Source organism: Fusarium venenatum (genome assembly GCF_020744135.1).
Source record: "Fusarium venenatum strain MPI-CAGE-CH-0201 chromosome Unknown EDB82scaffold_2, whole genome shotgun sequence".
Taxonomy (NCBI): domain Eukaryota; kingdom Fungi; phylum Ascomycota; class Sordariomycetes; order Hypocreales; family Nectriaceae; genus Fusarium; species Fusarium venenatum.
Genome location: NW_027072130.1, coordinates 820332 through 844253, shown reverse-complemented (window position 1 = coordinate 844253; position 23922 = coordinate 820332). Strand labels below are relative to the sequence as shown.

The following is a 23922-nucleotide window of genomic DNA, read 5'->3' as shown; positions in this document are numbered from 1 at the left end:
AGGCTAAATGTTGTTTTCGGCGCCTCAAGATGTGGACTCTGTGCCACTTATCACACAAGTACATCTTTTCTAGCGTATTGATCAAGGCTGGTATAGAGCTAATGTAAGCCTCTGACTGTTTACTGTGATAACTAGTTGGGCTCCCTGCTCGCTGGCGCACCAATGAGTGTCCGTCTTGATAGCACACTGCACCAAATAAGTTTGGTGGAGGCTAATATTACATTGTCCTCGAGGCTTAAAGTCGGTCCAGACGTTTGGTCTTGTCGGTGAGCAAGACGACAAGTTTGCATGTGGCTGTGCTTAGCCGTACCACCAACATTGCCAATCACATGCTCAGGTTTGCCATGTGAAGTAACTAGCTACCTGGCGTGCGCTCTGTGTTCTGAAGCCTTGCCATTTCCAGTAATAACCTGTATATATACAGACCAAGATCGGCTTCACGAAAGGCTCTTGCATACCACTCCCGGCCATTCATTGCTATCTCCTTGGCAATCCTTTGACCAGATTTCGTTAGTGTAAGAAAAGACACTAACTCGGGAAGCTCCTCCATGCTCTGGCTTACAGGTACGTAGTGTAGCCATGGTACAAGACGGTCATCATGCCATTCCCGAAGAAGTGTCTGCTTTAGCGGCATTGATTTTGAAGCAAGCAACTTGTAAAAGCGACCACTAATACCATTACCATCAATGTCAAAAGCGAGTTTTGATTTTAGTGCTGCATCTTTGTCGACCCATGCTTTAATTCCAAAATGCGCATCCTGATCCCTGCAAGATTTTCTTTCACACTGAAAGATACGTGTAAATGCGACATTGAACAATCTTCCGTTGAGGAAAGAAGATTCTACACGTTTGGCAACGCCATTTTCGATCCTGAGGTAGTAGTTTCTCTTCTTTTGATTTTGTGCTAGCTCCACGAATCGCTGTCGGTGGAAGAGTTGCCAATTGGTATTGGTCGCGTACCCTCCAGTGGTCGATCCAGCCCAGTAGAGACCATTGCGCTTTTGATCCCATTCAACATCCGATGCCTCGTCATATATAAACTCGCTCTCTGTATATGCAGGACTTGGGAACAAAATATCCCTCATTGTAGATAGTGTACCTGTTGAGAGCACAGGAAGTGGGCCTTTGATGGGGCGGAAAGAGACAGGACTCGATGTGAGGCCATGCCGGTCATTATATTCAGGATGCCGACACAGATCTTGGCTTGATGTGACGTTGGTAACGAATGGCAGTCCGGAGTTTTTGATACCATCTTCCTCTTTTTCCCCATCATGGATTGAATGACAAGTCATTGTGATTAAGTCCCAAACAGACTTGTGGCTGTGGTTCTCAACACTTATCTTCCCGTCTTGTGCAGAGTGGTCGAGAACTCTGGGTTCATCTATGTGGTTAACCAGGAACTGGACGTCAGGAAGTTCTGTAGCGTTCATCAAAGTGCTGTTGAACATTCGTGACATGTGCCGGTCAAATGTCTGGTGTAGATGACTACATTCCGTCTTTAGTGTTGCACTCGAAAATTGACAGAGCCATAAATCTATCCCTGGTAGTCTTAGAGATTCTCTCATTGCCTTTTGGATGTCCTTTCCACTGAAAGATCGCAGCGCAGATATCGACCGATGTATCGTATCAAACTCGTCAATCAAGGGCGACCCGAGCGACCTTGCTCGTTGGAACCAACTCTCGAACCCTGGTGGTGGGTCGAGACCGTATCTCGATCGATACTCGCTGGATGCCATTTCATAACTGGTGGATTGTCTCGCCAGCATGTTTTGAAACCCATATCGGGAACGGTTGAATAGAACTTCCACGGGATGGGAGTTACTTTCACTGAAAGTCTGGGCCTCTAATTGGGCTCTGTGGATGGTAACGATGGTTGCCGAGTACGGGATTAAAGGTAGAAGAATGGCAGAGATCAATACCCATTTTGGTCTGACTTGCTTCGGAAGAACTCCACAGATTTGTGCAAGGGTAAGTAAAGATCCCAGTACGTGTGATACAGCCTGACTCTCCGATGAGAAGTTGAATGGATTGTGGGTAGACAGTAAACTGAAGGACGCTAGCATCGATGCTAGACTCCAGGAAGAGCAGTGAGCCTAGATCTGTCATTAAATAAATGCCTTTGTCTTGGTCGTGAATGTGCCACTTACACTTTGGGCGGTGTAGAACCAGGCCAAGGCTTTCATAATTCCCAACAGTAAAGAAGATAGGGCATTGCTTGATGGTAGTCCAATCAATGACACTCTTGCAAAAAGGGCAATCAGAAGTACAACTACTACCCTTGGTGCAAGGGAGTAAATGCATTTTTCAAATGGCGGTAGGGTAGGCAGTATCGATCTTTGCCTATTCTCGACCAGAAATGCGCCGTAAACAACAAAAGAAGAACTACTGACAATAAAGGATGGGATGAGCCCCCTGTAACTCCAATTTGCGAGTGTGAGGACGGAGAAGAGAGAAATGGCCGTCACGGCGGGCTTGATTTTGGATATTACAGCAATGAAAGAATCACGACCTGATTGGGTTTCCGGATTTGATCTTCTTTCAGCCAGGAGGAGCAAGGGGGTGAGTGCCGGATGTTCAAATTTTAGCAACAGACAAAAGATCAGAACACTCTTGATTTTGACTCACTAAAAGCTTCGCCGAGTTTGCCTCGGCTCGAAAAAAGGACACTATTGATAGACATGCGGCGACAGCCCACAGGCTGAGCGGACGGGCCGGCCGGAACTCGATGTTGGTGAGAAATCTTGAATCTGAATCGTTTTTTTCGTTGGAGGCGCATATCCTATGAATCAGGGGTAAAGAGACCCAGCAGATAATTTCTGATAATAGCTCATCTTCTCTCCGAAAAAGAAAATTGCTTGTCACGGTAGAGAGCAGGGCTAAAGTAATTGATAACTCTGGTGAGAACATGGTGTAACGCCACCAAAATCGAAATGCTGAAGATGGCTTTACTGAGTTCAAGATTCTTCTCCGGGACATATGGATAGGCAAGGGTTTGCTTGTGTTGGTAGTTAGAAGTTCTGGCAAATGCATACTATGGAACCTCCAGGATATCAGTATAAACTTGATAGAAGGACCTGTTCGACCCATATGTCTCACGGCAACTATTTGCCGTACATAGCCCATAAAACCCTATGAAAATCCCGTATTCTTGTTCTTGTTGGTTGTGTATTTGAACGCTGTTGGTTGTACCCTTGTTGCTAATGAAGCTGTAGATAGATCACTATCCTAAAAAGACAGCTTTCGGGAGAAGTCACGTTGCCGATCATGCCATGGACATGCCCGGGCACCATTCTAGACTCATTTGATCCCCATACATTGCTGAAAATGCTCGTGTTATTAGTCCTGTTAATTGTGTGTTTGAACTCTGTTGGTTATACCCTGGTTATAATTGACGACGCTACAGATGGATCCTTGACCTGAAAGGACAGTTTCCCAAAGTAGTGACATTGCAGATCCTGGTACAGTCTCGCCCGGGCCCTTTTCGGCACTAATTTAGTTCTCATGGAGAGCCCTCAGGGGTCAAGAAAACCTGGCCGCTGGAAGCATATGAGACGAAATTAGCAGGTCAGTTCGTTATACTCAGACCATGTTTTTTAGACTATTTATTCCTGTACCCTGAGACTCCATATGCCGAATTTTCTGTTGACGATGTCATGCCGTGAGACTCATTGGATGCTCATCCCGCCAAAAGCCCCCCCCCTGTTTTGCCTAAATGTTTTATGCCCCTGCTCGCTCCACAACGAGTAACTTGCGTTTCTTGTGGATCTCCCTATCATGGCCCGTCGAAGGACATCACGTCGTCTGAGGTATGAAGAGTTGGAAATATACAGAGTTTACATGGTTGCATAATTTGTATAATAGACACTCTTCAGATAAGAAGATGCTTTGTATGTGTATCTCAGTTGTGTATCTCCCAGCTGTAAGTATGTAAATGTATTACTAGATTACTATCTATATAGCCTCAATTTGGCCAAGCATTCTTCTAAGTTAAAGATAAAGATATAATCCTTTTGGCTTTAGACTAGCTATGAATTAGTGGCAGCTCATCCAACACCTGCAGAACCATGGCACATCAAAGTCAGCGCGTCACCGCTTCGGCTCGTCGCTCGTTGACATTGTTGGACCAACAGGCCCATTTTCATGCCGTAAACCCAACTACACAACCAACAACAGGTTACATGGCGGTCAACATACCAGCTGGTAGAAACAGGAAAGGACAGGACTCAAGACCTCGACTCTATCGTCTCAGCAGCAAATCTCAGTTTCTCAGAGGTGCTGAAAAACGTATAAATAGTGCCTCCTATCCTTTCTGGACAACCAAATCACCACTGATCATCTCATCATCTTGAACACCTCTTACCTAAGAACTTATCTTCCAATCAACATGCAATTCATCAAGCTCACTCTCCTTACAATCGCTACATTTCTCTCCCTCGGAGAAGCATGCAAGTGTTACGGAAGCAAGGGAAACCTCAACAACGGCGCAACTCACAAGTGTTGCCAAGACTACAAGGGTGTTTACTCTGGCAACGACTGCAAAGACGGCTCTATTTCCGAACACCTCAGTGGATTCGACCGCTGCTGCAAGGGACAGGGCTCAGACTGTGACTTTCCCCGCCTTGCCGCTGCTGACACCAAGATGGTCAAGGCTACTAAGCACGTCGAGTTCAAGACTGCCCTTGCTGCTTGAGGAATCGACTTCTGACTGTTGGGTTAGTAACGTTGATTGAATCATCTGACCTGATCACATATTAATCGCTGCGATGCAGACCGTACAAGATGTTTGAAAGAATATAGGCAGGGACAGGGGTAAGGTGAACAAACACAGGAACAGTATACGTTACCATGAAGGATAACGTTGATTTGTAAAAAATCAAATAAAAATAATTATTATGTCATAGTATTATTGCCTACTTACACTTGTCAAACTTTGAGAATACGATGGGCGGGAATCGTGTCATTTCAAAGATCCACAATATACTTGTATTTTCAGACAAAACACAAGCGATAAGTAAATCGATATATTCGATACTTGAGAGCTGAAGAAGTTTCCCTTCCAATGGCTCTCAATAGAATGATTCCAAAGTTTGAGGGTATTTCAATTTGATGTTTTTATAAACATACTAACGTATTTGATAAGCGAGCGACGCAGATAAGCGAGCGACGCACTTTTCCCTCTTACATCTAACTTTTTATCTGATTAATTAGTTTTTAACAACCAGTAATGTCACAACCTTCAATTGAAGCAAGAACAGTACTAGCCCTTTAGGCCATTCAAAATAACCCAATATTAAGTACCCGACGCGCTGCAAAAATGTATCAGATCTCTGAGCCTAGGCTACGTCGCCGTCAAAATGGCATTCAATCGCGACGCGATTCTATCCCAAATTCGCGGAAACTATCTGATCAGGAAGAGGATGTAATAGTCTAATTCATTCTTGACCTAGATTCGCGAGGATTTCCCTCTTGATTGCGTTTTGTGGAAGAAATGGCTAATTCCCTTCTTGCTGACCGCGATGCGCCACCTGTTAGCACGCGCTGGGCTCATAACTTCATTAAGCGACAACCAGAGCTAAAGACGCGTTTATTTCGGAGATATGACTATCAGCGAGCTAAATGCGAAGATCCTATGATTATTCGTGGCTGGTTTCGGCTTATAGAGAACATAATCGCAAAGTACGGTATCCGATCAGATGATATCTGGAACTTTGATGAGACTGGCTTTATGATGGGCATTATGCAGTCCGGAATGGTCGTCACAGGTGCAGAAAGGCAAGGAAGGCCAAAATCAGTGTAGCCAGGAAACCGTGAATGGATTACTGTAATCTAGGCGATCAGTGTCGAAGGTCAATCGATCCCACCGTTTATCATTAGTGCAGGCCAATATCATCTTGCGAATTGGTACCGAGAATGCAACCTCCCCGGCGATTGGGTTATTGCATTGAGCCAAAATGGATAGACAAATAACCAGCTAGGTCTTGACTGGCTGAAGCACTTTGATAAGTCTACAGCTAAGCGAACGAACAGTCGCTATTGCCTCTTGATCCTCGATGGTCATGAAAGTCATCACTCTGTCGAATTCGAGAGATATTGCAAGGATAACAAGATCATTACCCTCTGTATGCCTGCTTATGCATCTCATTTACTTTAGCCTCTTGATGTTGGGTGCTTTGCAGTGCTTAAGAAGGCATATGGGCAAGAGATAGAGCATCTGATTAGATGCTCTATAACCCACATTTCCAAGACTGAGTTCTTTGATGCCTTTCACGCCGCTTTTAAAGCTACTTTTATTGAAAGAAATATACGAGGAGGCTTCAGAGGGGCCGGGCTTGCTCCCTTTGACCCTGAGCATGTCATCTCGAAGCTTGATGTGCAGCTACAGACCTTATCGCCTCCAAAAGAGGCAGCTGAACCTTCCACTCCTTGGACTTCAAAGACCCCAACGACAGCAAATGAGGCTCAATCTCAGACTGAATACCTAGAGAGTCGAATCAGAAGGCATCATAGTAGCTCTCCAGAGTCAATTATTAAGGCTACTCAGTCTCTTACTAAGGCAGTAAAGAGAACTATGTATGAGACTACCCTTATGAGAAATGAGATCCGAAACCTTCGCGAGGGAAATGAGAAGCTAAGCCGGCGCCGAAGGTAAAAAAGAACTAGGTTATAGAAAGGAGACCCTATAACTGTAGAGGAAGTATCACAAGTAATTGATCAGATAGATGTTGATATGCAGGTAGTGGGCGAGTCATCGAGAAGTGGTGGTCGAGGAAGGTCGGTCGGACCGGGTATTCGGCGATGTGGTGTATGCGGCAAGACCGGGCATAATGCAAGGACCTGTCAGGTAGTTCCGGAGGCATCTGGAGATGAGTATAGTAATTGATTTTAATTGATCAGATAGTCTGTTGTATTTTTATTATAATTTATCTTAAGAAGGTTGAGATTTTTGTCCCGCTCGCTTATCTGTCCCGCTCGCTTATCGCGTACGTTAGCCAGTTCTTTCATCAAATATAACCATCATCTCCTGGACCGGACCGTCTCAAGCCACGCCATCCAAATCTAAGAAGTCTACCTGGAATGATCATCCATAAGGGGGATGGTTCACTAAGTCCAACTGATTGTCAGTCTCATTGTGATATTGTATCAGCAGCCTCCTGTGGTAATCCCTCACCACCCCCAAGAGACCCTGGTGCCCCTGTAGATGGCAAACCTCGAGCTCACCCTCTGTCCTATTGGAACACCAACACGGCCCGCCACCAAACTTCATGCGCAAAAGCGGGGCGGGGAACATGATGCTAACGCGAATGAGTTTGTCCCAACGACGCGGCATGTCGTGTCGCGACGCCACGAGCCGTAGAAGATCCCACTTGTCACCTTCGAACTTATGGGCATCTACCAGACTGTGGGCGTTTTGAAGAGCTGTAATTTTGCATTCCGTAGTTTGTTCACACTTGCATGTAGTCCTGTTAGGCATCGTCTTCGTGTGGAGTGTGATGGCCACGATGGACCGTCTAGACTCTGGACCCTTAGGCCGTGTGAACAGCACTAGAAGCGGGTTGCGGGGAGGGTTACGGACTGTTCCATAGCCCGTGCCGACGCTACCATCTCCTAGCTTCACGGGAACATTGTGTTTAGAGCCTTGGCTGCTGTGGCTCGCGCCAGAGGAATTCGTGGCGATGGACAGATATGAAGATATACTATTGGAGCGATTTTGACGTTCTGGCTGGCGAAACTGATCTGTTGTGGTCATAGGTGACATTGTGGGGGAATTGACCGTGTTAGACGACCCATTTGCTGGAGGTGAAGTTCGAACATCAGGGGGTGATACAGTCTCCCATCTCTCTGGCAGGAGGTTTTGGCCAGTCCAGTCCCAACTCTTCCGCACAAGTGGAGGCGAGGTTCGAAGGTTAGGGTTGCTTATAGTGCCGCATCTGTTTGGCAGGATATTTGAGCCGTTCCGGTCCCAACTCTTCTGCACGAGTGACGGCGTAGACAAACCATAGCCAGATGCCCGACCTCCCTGATCGTTGGCTGGTGTATCCTCTGCCGAGCGATCGGCATCGGTCCACTCTTTCGGTATCCATATTTGTATGGTTGCATCGTGAAGATCTCCCAACTCGTCACCATAGTCCCCACTCATGATGAACCTGACTATCGCACGAGGCCTAGGCGGGTTAGCTATGTCTGCAATCATCCATAGTTTGACAACCTATGAATGAGGGAAGAGAAGACTCACTCCATATAGCCGTCCACAACCTTGAAACCGGTTAGAATTGCCTGAAATGCCAGAAGATCTTGCAAGAAAAGAAACCTGTAGTGGCGTTGTGTTTTATTCTCGTCAACTTCAATCATGATCTCTGGTGGCCGAGTTGCCGTGCTGCAGCCTAGCGGGTCTGCATATAATGGAATGAGGACAGTGGATCGGATGTCGAAGTCGAGATCTTTTGGATCCTCTATCGGTGGCTGGCAGTTTGACTCAATGGTCTCAACGATTTTAAACCGGTAATTAGAGCCCAATTGTCTCTGTAGTTTTATCTCGCGTCGAGAGATGTTAGGCGACAGGGTCGCCAAAGGCCTACGATGTCAGTTCGGCTTCAGTGTATATGGAATATCAAAGAGGGAACTTACCCTTGGAACAAAGAAATGTGTTCCACCAACGGCTCTTTCGGTGCTACCACCGTTCGAGGTTCGTCTTCGGGCCAGAAGGCAAGAATCTCATCCCTACACATTGAAGTGTCAGGTACAATCATTACACTTTGAACACGAGAATATGCTTCCGACAATTCCTGCAATATGATCAGCATTACTAAATCGTTCATAAGATAACGCGCATATGAATCGTACCTCTTCAAGACCCCGGATGTACCCAGGCCAAACAGACGTTCTCCGTGGGTTCTGTATATCCTCAAGCTCCTTCATCCTATTCATGAGTACCTGGCATTTAGCAAACGGCAAGTAGTTAGGCACCCAGGTTGCGTTGTGAGGAAAGCTATTCGAGCCGAGTTGAGGTTGAAATGTAGCCCTCTGGAGATGGTACAGAAAACAATCTGCCATTAATGACAACTCAAGAGGCCGACGCCGCTCCAGCATGCGCTCCAATCTGCCCAACAAGTTCTCTGATATTCCGACGGCGCAAATCTCTGTCTCGAGCTCCTTCTCAATTTGTCTGGCGAGGATTGGATTCTGATCTTGGAGCAAGGCCGTCACGGTCCTCATGACTCCATGTAGACCCATGTGCATTGTTTGCATTCTCCGAATCAAGTCGTTGTGGATGTTAGTAACTAAGTCACTGTAGAAGCATAGTGCGTTAGCAGAAGATCCAGACTTCTCATTATTTAATTGGAAGTAGGTAGAGCAGGCGGGTAGTCTCACATCTGGAAGGGTTTAAGAACATGTTGGATGCGAGTGGAGTGCATCTGAATTCGACCTCTCAGATGTTCCACTTGAGGCATAATGTTGATATTCCAGTCAATGTTCTTGATAGGGCCCGTTGTCTCGGCGTAACGCCTATTATCTCTGAGGAGCTGATCGCATTCCATTAGAGTGGCATTGTAATCTCCAATGACTTCCAATAACGAGTACTGGTCACCACCCAAGCTGTCTCTCGCCCGCGCTCCATGGCTACGGAGAGATTCCTGGGCTCTTCTGACGGCGTTCTCGAGCTCTGTGAGGTTGTTGTGAAGTATGCGTACATCGGAACCAAAATCACGATAGTGTTGACCTTCTCGACGTCAGCTGCTTTATTCAGAAGTTGACACGGATAATTGGTAACGAACTGACCTGCATTATTCTCCCTTGCCCACCCATATTCCCAAACAGTCCAGGCAAACTCAGCAAACTTGATTGCGTCTCCGAGCTGAATAACGCCAGCCATAATCACTGAGTAGTTAAATGATGATCAGTGTAGTCAACCTTGTGGACGATTCCGGGCGGATTAAGTAGCCAGGGCGCGGGGGGTGGTCGGGTATCTGTTAATGTACTAAGAGCTCGTTAGAGCCGCAACGGGCGAACGAAGGGCGGGGTCAACGGCAAGGCAGACAGCAGATGTCTCCTTGAGTTTGACATCAGACGTGGTGGCTGCATGGGAGGAATGTAAGCAGCTTCAGCTAAGACTTTGGCAACAGTACTAGGAGGACTGGTTGACTATGTATCCGGTAGACCATCGAAAGCCTCATATGCATGTGTTGTTCAGCTGCCTTGGCTATGCACCCTCGATTCTACGCAACATCTTCTCTAAAAACTGGAAAAAAGCCCACTCCTTGTAGGTGTAGAGAGCCTAGTGGTTAAAACAAGGCAGTTGGTGGCGTCTTTTGTCTTTGCCAAGCCTGTTGGCTTTCAAGCTTAAGTCTCGACCGTTGCTTTGTCTGACTGGATGCGCACCTTATTTCTTTGTTGAGCTTGTAATTAAGTATTTATCTCATGACGCGTCCCCTTGGGAAGCTCAATTATATCTTCTCGTAGCTTGAATGCTTGCAAGAATCATCTTCCGTCCTGTCCGGTTCACATTGCATGCTCAAGTCAAGCGTCTCATTCTTCGCACAGGCTGAATTCTCCCCAATTTGATCAATCATGGACGTCAGACAGCCTGCCGAATATCCCGGCGACTCCCGTCGGCCTGAGAACGAGGTCAATCCCAATGATGGAGATCTTGCCCGGATGTTCGAAGGAATGCCAATCAACAAGAAGCAATTCGTCACTGAAGCCCCAACGGAGCCATTTAAGCTTACTTACATCGACGTCACGTGCCTAGTAATAAACAGAATGATAGGTATGTTTATATGCTATATCGCTTCCTTGTCAAAATAAGAAAAGCACTAAGCAATGACTGCTGAACAGGGACCGGAATCTTCGATAGCCCCAAGGCGGTGATGATGGGAGTCGGCAGTCCGGGCATTGCAATCCTCTTCTGGCTCTGCGGCTGTGTCTATGCTCTCGCCGGAGCTCAAGTCTACGTCGAGTATGGGCTGAACGTACCGCGGTATGTAATCGACGGTGTCGAGCAATCTGTCCCACGATCGGGAGGCGACCTCCATTATCTCCAATACGTTTTCCCATGGCCGCGGTATAAGAAAGGCATAGTGATGCTCAGCGGTGTCTTATATGGCATCAGCTTCATCTGTATCGGAAACATGGCCGGTAATTGCATCAATTGCGCGTTTCGCCTCGTCGAGGCTGCGAACCCCGGAAAGAAGCCTAGCGATCTGAACGAGGGAACCATCCGTGGTATCGCTATCGTCATTGCGATATTTCCATGCTTGATCCACGCCTTCTCTCGCCGGGGTGGCATCTTGCTCAACAACTTACTTGCCTTCATCAAGGTCTTGATGCTGATCTTCATGATCATTGCCACCTGGGCCGTTGCTGGTGGGCCGAAGGGGGTGGAAGGGATCCCCGACGTGCCAGAAGACCTAACCCATGAACCAGAGCCCTACGATGAGGGTAACGCCCATGCACAGGCCTTCCTATCTATCAGTAAGTATCAGGCTTGCCATCCCGCGAAGAACGACAACGACTAACCGAAACAGTCTTTGCCTTTTCTGGTTTTAACCAGCCAAACTATGTTAGTAAAACATTCGCACCGGCAGGTCAGAAAAGACTAACTCTGGTCAAAGGTTCTAGGAGAAATCAAGCACCCGCGGAGGACTTATCCTCGATCCATGTGGTGGGGTGTCAGCCTTGTGTCGATATTATATATGGCCGTCAACATCTGCTATGTAAGCTTTGCACCGGCTGTCTCTAAGTTATGCATGGCATCCTTGATTGACCCATATCCATTACAGATGATAGTCGTCCCAAAAGAAGACCAACAGAAAAGAAACGTGGCACAGGCCTTTTTCTACACCGTCTTCGACGCTACTACCCAACAAGAACAGTACACAATCAAGCGTGCTGTTAACGCATTCCTAGCTATCTCAGCGTTCGGCAACATTGTTGTCATGACATACACGGCAGCACGTATGAAGCAAGAAATTGCGAAGCAGGGTTTCCTACCTTTTACAAGCTTCTTTGCCAAGAACAGAGACGTCAGTCTGGGCAAGTTCCTTATGTGGCTTGAAAGAGGAGAACGAAAATCAACAAACCAGCCTGTGGGGAACGGGCAGGGGTATGACCCACGGAAGGTCGCTGGTAATCGTAAAAAGGGCTCCCGTTTCTTCATGTTTCTCAACCCTTCCAACCACCGAGAGAAGACGCCTGTCGGTGCTCTCGTCCTCCATTTTGCTAGCTGTATCGTGCTTATCCTGGCCACGTACAACAGCTCAGCGGAGAATGCCTACGCAGTCCTTTCCAGACTTGTCGCTTATTTGACATCAGCATGGTTTGGATTCTTCCTTTCCCTCGGCATATTGATTCTACGGTTCCGTGGGCCCCCAACAACACAGCCTACCCTGACACGTCAACACCGTGAAGTCCTGAATCAGGGGACCTTCCAAAGGAGCTGGGCTTGGATGACTCGGGGGTCAGTGAATTCCAAGTTGAGTATCCTTTGCGGCGGCCTCTATCTCGTTGGGAATCTATACCCAATCATCACGGGTTGGGTCCCATATAATCTGGAATCCCCGGCCTGGTGGGTGGTGCCGGTCATTTCGTGGTGCGTATTGAGTTTCGCGGCCCTTTGGTTTCTGGGTTTTATCGGTGTGGCCAAATACAAGTGTCACACCGGCCGAAGCAAGTTCATCTACTTGTGTGAGCCTGAATTTGGTTTGGCTGAGAGCTCTGAATATCGGAAAAGGTCTGGTGGTTGTAGTGACTTGCCTAGTAGTGAGTGTGGTGGGAGGGGCCATCATGGCGGGCTTGTTCTTTTGCACGAAACCATCTACACAGGGTGGGAAGGCATTGAGACGGAGCAAATGTTCAGCCACGGGGCCGATATAACTGATGACATCTTACACCCAGCCCAGTCGATGCCGGTACACGGTGGTGAGAAACGGCGGTCAGTTGATCCAGCAGTCAGTTTGTATGAGGACACGGATTTTCCAGAATTCGCGCAGCAAGAAACTCCAGTTCACGAACCAGAACTGGTGTCTAACACGCTATCTACCCCAGTGCAGAATGATCAAAATGGAGCGGGACGAGGTCTACCGTAAAACTCTAGGAACACAGCAACATGACTATCAATCTTTACCATCCTCTAGCCATGTGGATGACGCGTCGATACCAAAGTTGTATTCAAATTCTCAGACTGTTTACTTCCACTATGGTAGCGAGAGACTCTCATATGAAGTAAAGGGGAAAGAAAACAGTTGCAGATATTATACTTTGTATGCGTATCTATGTTATAACCTATCAATATACTTATTTGACGTTTTTCTTAGTTCATGCTCAAGGACTGACGTGTCAATCGCGTAACCCAAGATTTCTCGTTCTGATCAACATGATTTCACCATGCTTGTATAGAAATGACAGAGTTTCCAATAGAAAATACCTTTATTTTATTTATATGACGATAAGAGCTATAGCCCTTGTTATATCAAGGATTATTCAGTGCTTTCTAGAGGAGACTATAAACGGTATTCATCTGGTAACATAACATTGCGGTCGAGGTTATACGGAAGTCCATGGTGACGCCCTCTAATCATCATTAAGCAGATGACAACCTTACCAAAGGTTCCAAATTTGCCACAAAGAGAGGTGCTAACTGTTGGATGACCGAGACTGAGACCGACATTACCACTAGAAGCTGATGAGAATCTGAAGTGTAAGTTGGAAGACTGACGTTGGTTTACTTACTAGGCTGACGTAACTTCAAAGAGGACTGAAAAGATGGAAAACGCCTGTTAATTGTTAGGGGATAGTGTTGGAAGATATCAGAGGGCCGCTGGTGCTTACCGGTTCTTCCACATCGGCGATTCGGTTGGCTTCAACGATATATATACAAAATGTCCCCAAAACGACATACCACAGATCAAAACTGAGCTGGCTTTTCATATGCCGCATCAAATACGACCTCCCGTTCCGCTCATTTAAAGACCCTTCAGAGTCCCACATTCCAAGGGACTTTTTCTCATATGTATTTGAGGTACGGATACTGATTGGGATTGGGAAGATGGAAATATACATCATGATCAGAAAACTGGGTTATACAGCAGGATTGATGTTTGCCAGATTGAATATGGCGGTGCCTGTATGACGGGCTGATGCAGCTTGGAATATGGCAGCAGGGATACGGGCATCCAAGAGAAGAGACACGACCTCGGGATTGCTAACATCGAGGACAATGATAAGCAACGTATCTATAAAGTTGAGGGCGAGAATAATGCCAAATAGAACCCAGGTGGGTTTGCTGGGGAACAGAAGGGTATAACATCTGCGCAAGTAGTTGAGAAGGAAGGCCAGGGGCTCTTGTGTTGAGGAATGCTTTGGCAGTATCTTACACATAGTCCATATGACCAGGCGTAGGAAGACCAGGTAGAGAGTGTTTCTGGCAAAAGCGAGGAAGCTCATGAGGATTATAGGCCACTTGGCATCACGAAAAGAGATCATAGAGTCGGGCGTCAGGGGCTAAGTAACTAAGGTGCTGTTGTCACATTTCGTCAGTTACATTCACAGAACCAGACGAGCGGATTTCTTACCAAGACCCTTCAAATGTCTCTTGAACCAGTCCAGACGAACGACGACGACGATGATGTCTATGAAGTCGAAGTTGGTGACAATGGGGATAAAATATATGTAAAGCTGCTGGTAAGTTTTGAGGTCCATGACATCAACGCTGTACGACAGTGGGTTAATAAAGGCGACAAGGGGAGACACGAAGGTCGACGTAGGTGTTGAGGCTAGACTCTGTAGACGCGCTGGCACCGAAAAAATAGGCATCGGTTGTACTGATGTTGCCATATGGTACGAAGAGAGGCAATGCAAGTAAACTCATGGATGTAATCCATGCATCTGTGCCAAGACGCCATTAGCCAACCATTCCACACCAAACACAACATGGCTAGTATTACAATACAGAGTTTAAAAGTTAATTAGCGGACGCCACATGTTGAAAGTAGTAAAGAGATACAGCGCTGGGCCTTTGATGAAAAAAGAGAGGCTCGTATAGGGATTTATAGCTACGGTGGAAGGAGAAAAAGGGAGGAAATTTAAGAAAAGGGAGGCGTCACAGCCTCTTTACATTTTACACCAACCCTTCATCGCAGTATGAGAGGAAAAGTTCAGTACCTAGACTAGGTGGTCTGGTCATTACTTTGAACACCAAATACCACTCATCAAAGCAGCGGCTTACTCTGTCGAGATCGGTATAAGAAGAAGCATTTTGATTGGATGTATCGTAACTTTCGGGTGCATATTGTTTTTTCTCTTTTAGGTTAGACAGTATGTCACCGAATCATGGAAGTAAGTAGAGACAGCCCACAAACGGTAAGGCGTAGAGCTAAAACCGATAAGCATAAACCTAGATTTGAATTTAATTGTACAAGCTTATCTGGATCTGTATATAATAGTATGTTAGACTTCATTTATTCTATGTTACTGATACAATTTCATTTTAGGATTAAACTCATTAACCCCTAAGTCTAAAAGAATGACTTCTCGCATTCCCCCATCAACCTATTGCCTTTTATCGGTTCTGTCACCGCCTTCCTACAGGGTTGGTCTGCCGGCCAAAAGGTCGTATACGGCATCACTAAAGTTTTAACTGGTGATATCAATACATCCAGAAGCTTCCGTTTTCATGGCTCAACACATACCAGGACAATTCCACCTATGATAATTCCCCGTGCGATGACAACGACGTTTGCTGATATGAGGAACGTCTCTCCGTTGTTTATCCATACTACAGTGAACCTCAAAATCCAGTTCCCTAGTTTCCGTTCGGGCTTGGTCTTTCTAGTATAAGTTCATCTAATTTGGCCACCCTGCCATCTAGCCTTGTAGTTTCTTAGTTGAGGTAAATCGGTACTTACCGTCCTGATCTTAGTGATCATGTCAAAGAGAGAAACTCCACGCCTTTCTATAGCAGTAATAAGAGCTGAGATCCCTGGTGGCCCGAGCTCTGCAAGAGAGTTGAGAAGGCGACAACTACTATGACGCTGATGGATTTCCTCAAGATTCCCCTCCAACTGCCACACCCCATATTTGTCTTCCTTTAGCTGAGTCTCGAAGCGATGTACCTCTTGCCTGCTTAATCTCGATGCTTCTTCTTCTGCGCATTTGATGCCAGCCTTGGTATTCGAAACGGTTTCGTCCCATTCCTGAAGTTGGGTGTTATAATACTGAATGCTTTGAGAAATGAGTTCGTCACTCATACGGAGAGACAACAGGCTTTATTAAAATATCACCTTGGCCTTTTTTATCTCATCTCTTTCTTTCTCTTGCTCCCGGAGAGTTTCTCGCATGTTATCAACAGCTTCAGCATGGATTGTCACGTTTGCAGCTCTTTTAATTTTGTCTTCTTTATTACTAACTGATTGTCGTAACACAGAGAGATCACATGTGAGGCTTTCCCTTTTGGCCTGCGTTTCAGCCAAGAGAGGAGCAATAGCATTGATAATGCCGGCGAAATTCGTCGCTGCTGGAGTGGATGTACGGCGAGCTGTCAGTATCAGCTTATATCACGAAACCATAAACAACAATTTGAAACTCACCCGCTCTCGCGGTCATATTTGGAGACAAGCTGTTCTGGGATTGTGTGACTTGGTCCGTCTCCACGTCGGCCACTTAGGATCAATTTTCATTATGGCAATTCTCAATAGATGACAGTATACTCTATTATGCACTGATTCATAAGGCTAATACTAAAGTTCAAATAACTGCCATTGCTCCAAGGTGACTGACCGACGTCACGTCAGCCTTTGTCGGGACCTTCCTATTAATCAGACCCGGCTTGAATCCTTCCCGAGGGGCGGTGATATGCCAGTTCATCAAATCGTTCTCCGTCACGCCCTTCTCCATTAAACCGTGCCTAATGCTCTTCTCAAGAACGCTGTAGTTGCCGTCTGTACGATAAAGATGATAAGGCTCCTTCAAGCTCGTCTTGGAGTTTGTAATGGCGCGGAAAAGATGCTTCTCATTGCGTGTGGTGGAGTGGATCAAAAACGGATGTAACAGGAAGACATCGCCGACCTTGCCTGTCGCCAAGTCGAAACGGCCATTGGCCCGGGCAACTTCATTGGCCCAACCAAAGTGGCTCCCGTAAGTATCATCGAACCTTGGATCGCTTCGTGGGACCATGTCTGGATTGCAGCCCTCGGGATGATCATACAACCATTTTGCAATAGTGGCCACACTCCCCGGGCAAAGGGCCGTAGGACCACCACCTGGGAGTACGTCTGTCCAAAGTGGTACACAGAGAATAGCCTGATCGGTGCTATCAAGATAATGGACGAAGAACTGGCCATCGACATGAAAGACGTCCAGATCCTCTAGTGGCGTTTCTTTACCCTCATAGACAGCATCACCAAGGTTGACAATGAAACCATTGCTCCAAAAACAGCCTTCAGGGTCCATGCGGTCCTCTCCACCAGAGAGCTCGCAGATAGCTTCCCAGGCTTTCGGGGCGAACTCGGATGCCCGAACCCATTGTGTAGGCTTGAGATTGGTCCGCCACTGTTTCCATGTTGTCTTATCATTCAAGTCTACACTGAGGCGATCTTGAATATCTGTCATCAAAGGTGCAGCCTGATCTGCAGTGAAAGCACTTTCGATTCTGTCTGGTATTAGATGCCCGCCTCGCCAAGGCCACAGGGGGAAACTTACTTTAACCAGCCATTCTCGATAAAATGCTGTTTCTGTTCCTCTGTAAGACCCATGGTCGGTGTTGGTATATCTAAGCTTAGATTCAGTAAAAGCGTTCTGGTCGAGATAAGTTCACCGTTTATTGAATGCGAGAGACTGATGCTTGGGAGCTCGTCTCATTCGTTCCAATTTTCACAGACCTTATATACTGCAACAACAGCTACTGGAAAGGATAGATTCTATCATTTCACCGGGTTTCCGGGCCTTATTTCCTGCCTAACATTACCTCTCCAGAGCTTTATGCGCAAGTATACAGATGTACCTCCCAGTAAAGGCTATCACGAGGCCTCCTGATATTACTCTAACCAGGATAGACACGTATTTAACGAGAAAATTGACAGGAATAGTTAAAGTTACAGCAGGTCAGTTGCCCTTTTCATACTTAATACCTCATAGAACCTACGTTTCACTGATGGCTGGAGACATTCAGATGTTGGTCTTTGAAAGTAAGGTTTTGATCAAGCATCTGCATATCAGGTTATTGTACAGATAAGGAAGGTTTAGGATACTCTTATGCGAGAATGAGTCTATGACCCCATCAAGTCTGCCAGCGTCTTGCATTCTACCCACCGTAACTTAGCTAACGGCACAGCGACATGCAATGCCGTAACCTGTAACCCCCACGAGTGGCGTGACTGTGCAGGCATTCACATGCATATGTATGTACTTGCTCTGTCACATATAGAGAATGCCCCTGGGCGGCCGCTCTGGTAGCATCTCTCATTCGCTAGCTTTTTCATATTACCAATTGGCGGCATGTCTTCTTTATGGTTACAATTTCTAGTATTGAACCAACAACGGGCTAGTTGTGCAGTGATCCGTGCTGCCTGGAGTCTTGGACCCTGACCTGCAGGCTTGAAAGTAACAGGTTATAACCCAAACTGGTGTGTATTGAGCTTGGCAGATAGTTATAAGAAGAGTACAAGGTTAAATTCAGCACCCCAGCTTTTTTGCGGGAGATTATGAAGATTACTATTGTCTCTACATGCCCATAGTCAATATGTAACGTATAGGTAACTTTGTGTGAGAAAATAGTGTATTTCAAAAGTATCAAATATACTGTTAAATCCACTAGACTATTTATGGCCTGTCCAGAAATATCAATTATACTTCTTACAATTTGAAACCTGAACAGGTAGTTACAGTGAACTCTTCATCCGAGGTTCTTCTGCTCTACGTTCCATAGAGTCTCGTTGCATGAGTTCGGTGGCAGTTGAGTTCTCCACTTCAAGGATGGCCTTTTCAGCCGATGACTTCTCATCCTCGAATACTAGTTTATCACACTGTTAACTGTTTGAAATGCTGGGGATAGGGATCCGTGGACTTACAGAACGTTGCTTCTTCAAGGGTTCTACCAGATGTCTCTGGGAAGTAAAAGTACACAAAAGCAACTTCGAAAGCGAGAAAGCAGCAGTAAGTAAGAAAATACCGCCAACTTATGTTTGCAAGCCCAATAGGATTGACAAAGGTCGTGAAGAACTCAGCACAGCGCGAAAAGAGCTGGAAAACAGCTATACCACGAGATCGCTCAGCGTAGGGCCAGATCTCAACCAAGTATGCTAAATTCCATCGTTAAAACTGGGCCACATCATGGGCTGGATTGTTCCACTTACTATAGGTAACAGTATTGAGCGCGAGACAGTAGGCGGGAGAGTATGCAAACAATAGAAAAATGCTAGCTGTACCGGCAGCATTGTTTACCTGCCCATTCTCCTTTGCTGTAATTGCCCTCTCCATGCTAACAGTGTAACTGGAGAAGACAACGAGCAGACTAGCTGTGCAGGCTAGGTACATGTGCCGTCGTTTGAAGCGACGAACAAGCATAGAAGCGGTGAAAGAACATACAAGACTCCAGCAAGACAAGCTGACATTGATAGTCTGCTTGAAATGGGAAGAGTCCTTCCCGATAATCTGCAGTAGGTCGCCAAGGTAGTATGAGATTAGGGTCGAGCCAGACCACTGAGTGAACAGCCCCAACATGCAGGTAGTCAACAAACGTCTTCGCATGCCAGCAGTTGCTCCAAGATCAAGCCATGACCTCTTGGTACTCCGCATCTCGATGCGCAATGTCGACTGGATCTGTGCCATCTCAGCTTTTACGAACTCAGACTCTCGGCCCTCGGCATGATATTTCACCAGCGTCTCCATCGCTTCTTGACTCCGGTCCCTGGCAACCAGCCACCGCGGACTTTCGGGAACAAAGAAGACGAAACAGAGTTGAAGCATTGGGGGCACGATCTGGAGTAGGGAAGGAATACGCCATCCCCAATTGGTCGTTATCCCGTTGGTACCAAAGCATATGCCGGCCGCAGAGATCTGACCGAAGAAATACGAAACACTGAAAAGCGATGTCAAAACTGCTCGTTCCTGGTAATGGTTAGTCCGATTTCGATAGATATTGTAGCGTTCATACCTTTGGGTATCCCAATTCTCCGATCAAGGAGGAGCCTGATACTAAACACGGCGGGATGCCAAAGCCAAGGATTAACCGAGCAGCGATATAAGAACCAGCTGTGGATGTTCAGTCAGTCCGTTCTCTCAGGGCTTACCCAGATTGGCATTACGTACCAGAATTAGCAAATCCTTGTACCAAAGAAGCAATAACCATGATGAATGATCCAATGAAAATGGACCAACGTCTCCCGAGTCGATCGTTGATGATAGGTATCAATGGAAGCGACAGAATAGCACCTAGAGGGTAGGCAGCTGCAATGATACCCTTGAGAGATCCTTGAGGATTGCCAAAATCTATCAACACATTATTTGTCAGTCTAACGTTTCGCAAGAAGACTAATGTCATGACATACAATTGATCCATGACGGCAATATCTGCATAGCGTTGACCATCTGTGAATGGAAGCCGGAGGTCATCTGAATGCCCATACATGTCGGTATAAGCATAAAGTAGAGGTTGCGTAGGTTTGGCTTCCGATACCACAGCACCATGTCTTGGTTGGCAAGGTTGGTAACAATCGTATTGAAGTCGCGTTCTTGCGCGCTTGACGACGGTTCCTCGACCGCTGGACGACTCATACTGACAGCCTTTGCGCAGAGAACAGAGGGTAAATAGTTAGAGATCCGGAAGATCTTTCGTCGATACGTTGAGAAGTTGGAAAACTTGCCAAACATCTGACTTGGAACCTTGTTGTTTTGTGAAATCGTCTGTTAGTTGAGCTTGGCCGCGCGTCCTTATCCTCCGCGAATCATGATCTAGACCAAGTCATGTACAGACATTATCTCGCATATGCGTTGGCCTTCTGTTGGTTGTGTCCTCGTGACATGCCCCGGACGTGTCAGGGTATGATATTGGCTAAATACATGTCTCGCTCCTCATGCACTAACATCACCAACCAACAGCTTCTGGTTTAAGTTAAGATCAGCATCCGTTGGGGTTGCATCAGCGAGTTCAGATCATCTCGGCAGTTGATCAATCACAATCACATACTAAAGACATTCAGCAAAGTTGGGAATTCTGCGGGAACTCGGGCCGCCTCTTCAACGGCGCAACATTTGCAGTGGGTCTTTGAGATGGTCCTTGTCTGTTGTATCTCCACTTCATTCGGGTAAAGCGTTATCAGAACAGCACCAACTCCATGGTTAGCCAACATGCAGCATCAAAGTAACTTGAAGATACATCAAGGTGGGTTGGATCTAACTCGTGGGGGTTAGCCCTTGGGCTTGAGGGTAAATCGACGTCGGCGTTAGCAATCAATTTGCTCTGTAATTAGATAATCGCGAAACCTGGGAGAAGCCCTGTGTCAGGTAGAAGATAATGGGAATTTTTCCATTCCTGAGCCTTTGTCTCACTGGTATTTATTCTCACTCCGCCGCTGGTATTCCAACTTGAGTCTCTATCATCACTGACTATTCATCATACGCTCTACATCAAAAATCGAAACAAGATGTCAGCTATTCTTCTGGGAATGTGGTAGGTGCAAGAAACTTCCGGCCTCTTAACCTTCGTCTTTTCTACCTCCATGCTTCAACGGCTAACAATGCAAAGGCTGTGGACTCAGTATGACGCCATACTCACGAGGAGGCGGGTGAAGAAATACAACCCTCCAGTACCCCTGGAAAAGCCAACGTTTCTGACCAACACCGTGAGCATCTTGATAGTGACCATTGATACACCAGACGGCTTTACAAACACGCTGCGCACTTGCCTTGCCAGCCAGCCTAAGGAGATCATTGTTGTTACGATTCGTCGCGATCTTGCACGAGTCGAAGCCCTTGTATCTCCTGTTCTTAACGAGACTAACAATGTGCCAATTACCATTCTGACTGTTCCGAAGCCTGGAAGACGGACACAGATGGCTCTTGCCGCACGAGAGGCTACTGGTGATATCATGTGTTTCGTTGATGACGATACAGTGTGGCCAAGCAACAAAGTGTTGCCATATCTCCTCGCAGGGTTTGAGAACCCAAAGGTCGGGGGCGTAGTCGGTCGACAAAGGTGATTAAAATCCCCAAATCACCGCCTGTGATCAGAGCTAACACACAACAAGTGCTTGGATCCCTAAAGAACGTCAGAGCCCTGACGCCCTTACACCTTGGGAAGTAGCAGCTATCCGCAAACTATCAAGCAACAACGAGAAGCAGATGCTTCTTCATGCCAGTGGAGGTGGCATATGGTGCTTAACAGGTCGAACCATGTTACTTCGGACTGCTGCTATAAAGCCTGGTACATTCCTAGACGAATGGACAAATGAAATATTCTGGGGCCGACTCATTCAGACGGGCGAGGATAGCTTTTTGACTCGCTGGTTGCGTGATAATGGCTGGGAATTGTTTCACCAAGACGCCCTCGAGGCTGAAGTGTTCACTGAGGTCAAAACCGACTCAAACTACATTGGTCAACTTATTCGTTGGCGACGTAATGGATTCCAGGCCTTCATCATGCAGCTTTTCGTCGATCCTGGGTTTCGAGTTATCTACAGAAGGGATACTTATTTTGCCCGAAAACTCGCCGAAGAATTGGGCCGGCCTCTTATCACTCTTGTCCACCTTGTTGGCTGGGTATTGTCCATTATGTACTCACCCCGAGTCGCGTAAGTGGTCCTCCTTACCCCCCAATCACTTGAAATTCCATCACTATACTAACAAGAGTTTAGTGTATGTTTCATGCTTTGGTATCTGTTTCAAATGTTCAGGACCTATCGGTCTTTCCTTCGTCAATTCCCCTGGGTTGCTGTAGAGAACATTTGGGCTGCTATTGCAATGGATTATTCCTATCTCATTCTAGACTACTATGGGCTACTAACTGTAAGTCAAGAGGGCTGGTTGACTCGCAATGATAAGTGAGACTATCGATAGATGTCTTCAGTATTAGTTGTTATTTTTTAACCCTTTATCCGCACAATACTCTTTGATAGAAAGAACAGGGGAGATAGACAAGATAGATAATCTAACAACATATTACAAGTGGGATTGTTCTTTTTGAGTAAAGTTTTTCATACTACTACTGTAACTTCAAGCGTTGTATCCCCCACTGAGTTATTATATAATTTGAGTTAAGATATAACGTACATCACAAGCGAGTGTCCCACACAAGCGAGTGTCCCAAAAATCCCTCAACCTACACCATCACTATTCAATTAGATATTTCTCAACCACCCATAATGCCACGATCTTCAAATGAAGCTAGGATCAATCTTGCCCTTCAGGCCCTTCAGAATGACCTAAAACTTACAATCCGACGGGCAGCATCTATCTATACCGTTAACTACCGTACATTAGCTCGCCGCCGGCAAGGCATTCTTTTAACGCATGATACTCTTATAAAATCACGAAAATTGTCCGATCAGGAAGAACAAACAATAGTACAATTCCTTCTTGACCTAGATTTGCGAGGATTTCCCTCGCGACTATTATATATAGAAGATATCGCAAATTCCCTACTTGCTAATCGCGACTTACTACCTGTCGGCAAGAACTGGGCTTATAACTTTATTAAGCGACAACCAGACCTAAAGACACGTCGGTTTCGCAGATATGACTATCAGAGAGCTAAATGCAAAGATCCGACTATTATTCGTGGCTGGTTTCGGCTTATAGAGAATATAATCGCGAAATATGGTATCCGATCAGATAATATCTGGAACTTTGATAAGACCGGCTTTATAATGGGCATGATTAAGCCCGGAACAGTTGTCACAAGCTCCTATAGGCAAGGAAGACTAAAGCAAGTACAGCC

At 46.3% G+C, this 23922-nt stretch overlaps 8 protein-coding genes across 8 annotated transcripts; 3 read left to right on the top strand and 5 right to left on the bottom strand.

The window, feature by feature from the left end:
* Positions 1 to 355: 355 nt before the first annotated feature.
* On the bottom strand, positions 356 to 2906 carry EDB82DRAFT_544712 (uncharacterized protein; the record flags this gene model as incomplete). The annotated part of the gene is made up of 4 exons (XM_065609420.1): positions 356 to 410; positions 459 to 2092; positions 2147 to 2344; positions 2625 to 2906. 4 exons carry the CDS (start codon positions 2904 to 2906, stop codon positions 356 to 358), a joined length of 2169 nt encoding a protein of 722 aa, XP_065464471.1.
* Positions 2907 to 4383: 1477 nt separating this feature from the next.
* Positions 4384 to 4689, top strand: EDB82DRAFT_522990 (uncharacterized protein; the record flags this gene model as incomplete). Its single annotated transcript, XM_025733051.1, has 1 exon — positions 4384 to 4689. The coding sequence occupies one exon, from the start codon at positions 4384 to 4386 to the stop codon at positions 4687 to 4689; it is 306 nt and encodes a 101-aa protein (XP_025583996.1).
* Positions 4690 to 6886: 2197 nt separating this feature from the next.
* On the bottom strand, positions 6887 to 10199 carry EDB82DRAFT_122923 (uncharacterized protein). Its single transcript, XM_025733050.2, has 6 exons — positions 9777 to 10199; positions 9369 to 9717; positions 8841 to 9285; positions 8625 to 8782; positions 8233 to 8571; positions 6887 to 8161 (listed from the first exon to the last, which is right to left on the bottom strand). Exons 1-6 carry the CDS (start codon positions 9868 to 9870, stop codon positions 7078 to 7080), a joined length of 2469 nt encoding a protein of 822 aa, XP_025583995.1. The 5' UTR covers positions 9871 to 10199; the 3' UTR covers positions 6887 to 7077.
* A 194-nt stretch (positions 10200 to 10393) lies between these two features.
* Positions 10394 to 13281, top strand: EDB82DRAFT_122918 (amino acid permease-domain-containing protein). Its single transcript, XM_065607020.1, has 5 exons — positions 10394 to 10764; positions 10833 to 11468; positions 11522 to 11556; positions 11609 to 11710; positions 11777 to 13281. Exons 1-5 carry the CDS (start codon positions 10566 to 10568, stop codon positions 13079 to 13081), a joined length of 2277 nt encoding a protein of 758 aa, XP_065464470.1. The 5' UTR covers positions 10394 to 10565; the 3' UTR covers positions 13082 to 13281.
* A 716-nt stretch (positions 13282 to 13997) lies between these two features.
* Positions 13998 to 14828, bottom strand: EDB82DRAFT_553746 (cation transport protein-domain-containing protein; the record flags this gene model as incomplete). Its single annotated transcript, XM_025733047.2, has 2 exons — positions 13998 to 14495; positions 14547 to 14828. 2 exons carry the CDS (start codon positions 14826 to 14828, stop codon positions 14073 to 14075), a joined length of 705 nt encoding a protein of 234 aa, XP_025583992.2. The 3' UTR covers positions 13998 to 14072.
* Positions 14829 to 16672: 1844 nt separating this feature from the next.
* Positions 16673 to 18165, bottom strand: EDB82DRAFT_494643 (uncharacterized protein). The gene is made up of 3 exons (XM_025733046.2): positions 17870 to 18165; positions 17691 to 17760; positions 16673 to 17640 (listed from the first exon to the last, which is right to left on the bottom strand). The coding sequence occupies exons 2-3, from the start codon at positions 17741 to 17743 to the stop codon at positions 16737 to 16739; spliced, it is 957 nt and encodes a 318-aa protein (XP_025583991.2). The 5' UTR covers positions 17744 to 17760; positions 17870 to 18165; the 3' UTR covers positions 16673 to 16736.
* Positions 18166 to 18751: 586 nt separating this feature from the next.
* Positions 18752 to 20995, bottom strand: EDB82DRAFT_494641 (uncharacterized protein). Its single transcript, XM_025733045.2, has 6 exons — positions 20537 to 20995; positions 20298 to 20477; positions 20143 to 20240; positions 19343 to 20096; positions 19058 to 19288; positions 18752 to 18999 (listed from the first exon to the last, which is right to left on the bottom strand). Exons 1-6 carry the CDS (start codon positions 20856 to 20858, stop codon positions 18869 to 18871), a joined length of 1716 nt encoding a protein of 571 aa, XP_025583990.2. The 5' UTR covers positions 20859 to 20995; the 3' UTR covers positions 18752 to 18868.
* Positions 20996 to 21253: 258 nt separating this feature from the next.
* EDB82DRAFT_535046 (nucleotide-diphospho-sugar transferase) lies at positions 21254 to 23155 on the top strand. The gene is made up of 4 exons (XM_025733044.2): positions 21254 to 21657; positions 21733 to 22182; positions 22235 to 22777; positions 22841 to 23155. Exons 1-4 carry the CDS (start codon positions 21632 to 21634, stop codon positions 23028 to 23030), a joined length of 1209 nt encoding a protein of 402 aa, XP_025583989.1. The 5' UTR covers positions 21254 to 21631; the 3' UTR covers positions 23031 to 23155.
* Positions 23156 to 23922: the final 767 nt, after the last annotated feature.

Coding starts and splice junctions, on each gene's coding strand:
- EDB82DRAFT_122923 (XM_025733050.2), bottom strand. CDS start 9,870: ATGGCTGGCGTTATTCAGCTCGGAGACGCAATCAAGTTTGCTGAGTTT. Junction 9,718..9,776: donor GGCAAGGGAGAATAATGCAG/GTCAGTTCGTTA, acceptor GACGTCGAGAAG/GTCAACACTATCGTGATTTT. Junction 9,286..9,368: donor GTTCTTAAACCCTTCCAGAT/GTGAGACTACCC, acceptor ATGCTTCTACAG/TGACTTAGTTACTAACATCC.
- EDB82DRAFT_122918 (XM_065607020.1), top strand. CDS start 10,566: ATGGACGTCAGACAGCCTGCCGAATATCCCGGCGACTCCCGTCGGCCT. Junction 10,765..10,832: donor AGTAATAAACAGAATGATAG/GTATGTTTATAT, acceptor ACTGCTGAACAG/GGACCGGAATCTTCGATAGC. Junction 11,557..11,608: donor GTTTTAACCAGCCAAACTAT/GTTAGTAAAACA, acceptor CTCTGGTCAAAG/GTTCTAGGAGAAATCAAGCA.
- EDB82DRAFT_494643 (XM_025733046.2), bottom strand. CDS start 17,743: ATGGGTCTTACAGAGGAACAGAAACAGCATTTTATCGAGAATGGCTGG. Junction 17,641..17,690: donor ATCGAGAATGGCTGGTTAAA/GTAAGTTTCCCC, acceptor AATACCAGACAG/AATCGAAAGTGCTTTCACTG.
- EDB82DRAFT_494641 (XM_025733045.2), bottom strand. CDS start 20,858: ATGTTTGGCAAGTTTTCCAACTTCTCAACGTATCGACGAAAGATCTTC. Junction 19,289..19,342: donor GCTCAATACTGTTACCTATA/GTAAGTGGAACA, acceptor GATGGAATTTAG/CATACTTGGTTGAGATCTGG. Junction 19,000..19,057: donor CCTTGAAGAAGCAACGTTCT/GTAAGTCCACGG, acceptor GTGATAAACTAG/TATTCGAGGATGAGAAGTCA.
- EDB82DRAFT_535046 (XM_025733044.2), top strand. CDS start 21,632: ATGTCAGCTATTCTTCTGGGAATGTG. Junction 22,183..22,234: donor GGCGTAGTCGGTCGACAAAG/GTGATTAAAATC, acceptor ACACACAACAAG/TGCTTGGATCCCTAAAGAAC. Junction 22,778..22,840: donor ATGTACTCACCCCGAGTCGC/GTAAGTGGTCCT, acceptor ACAAGAGTTTAG/TGTATGTTTCATGCTTTGGT.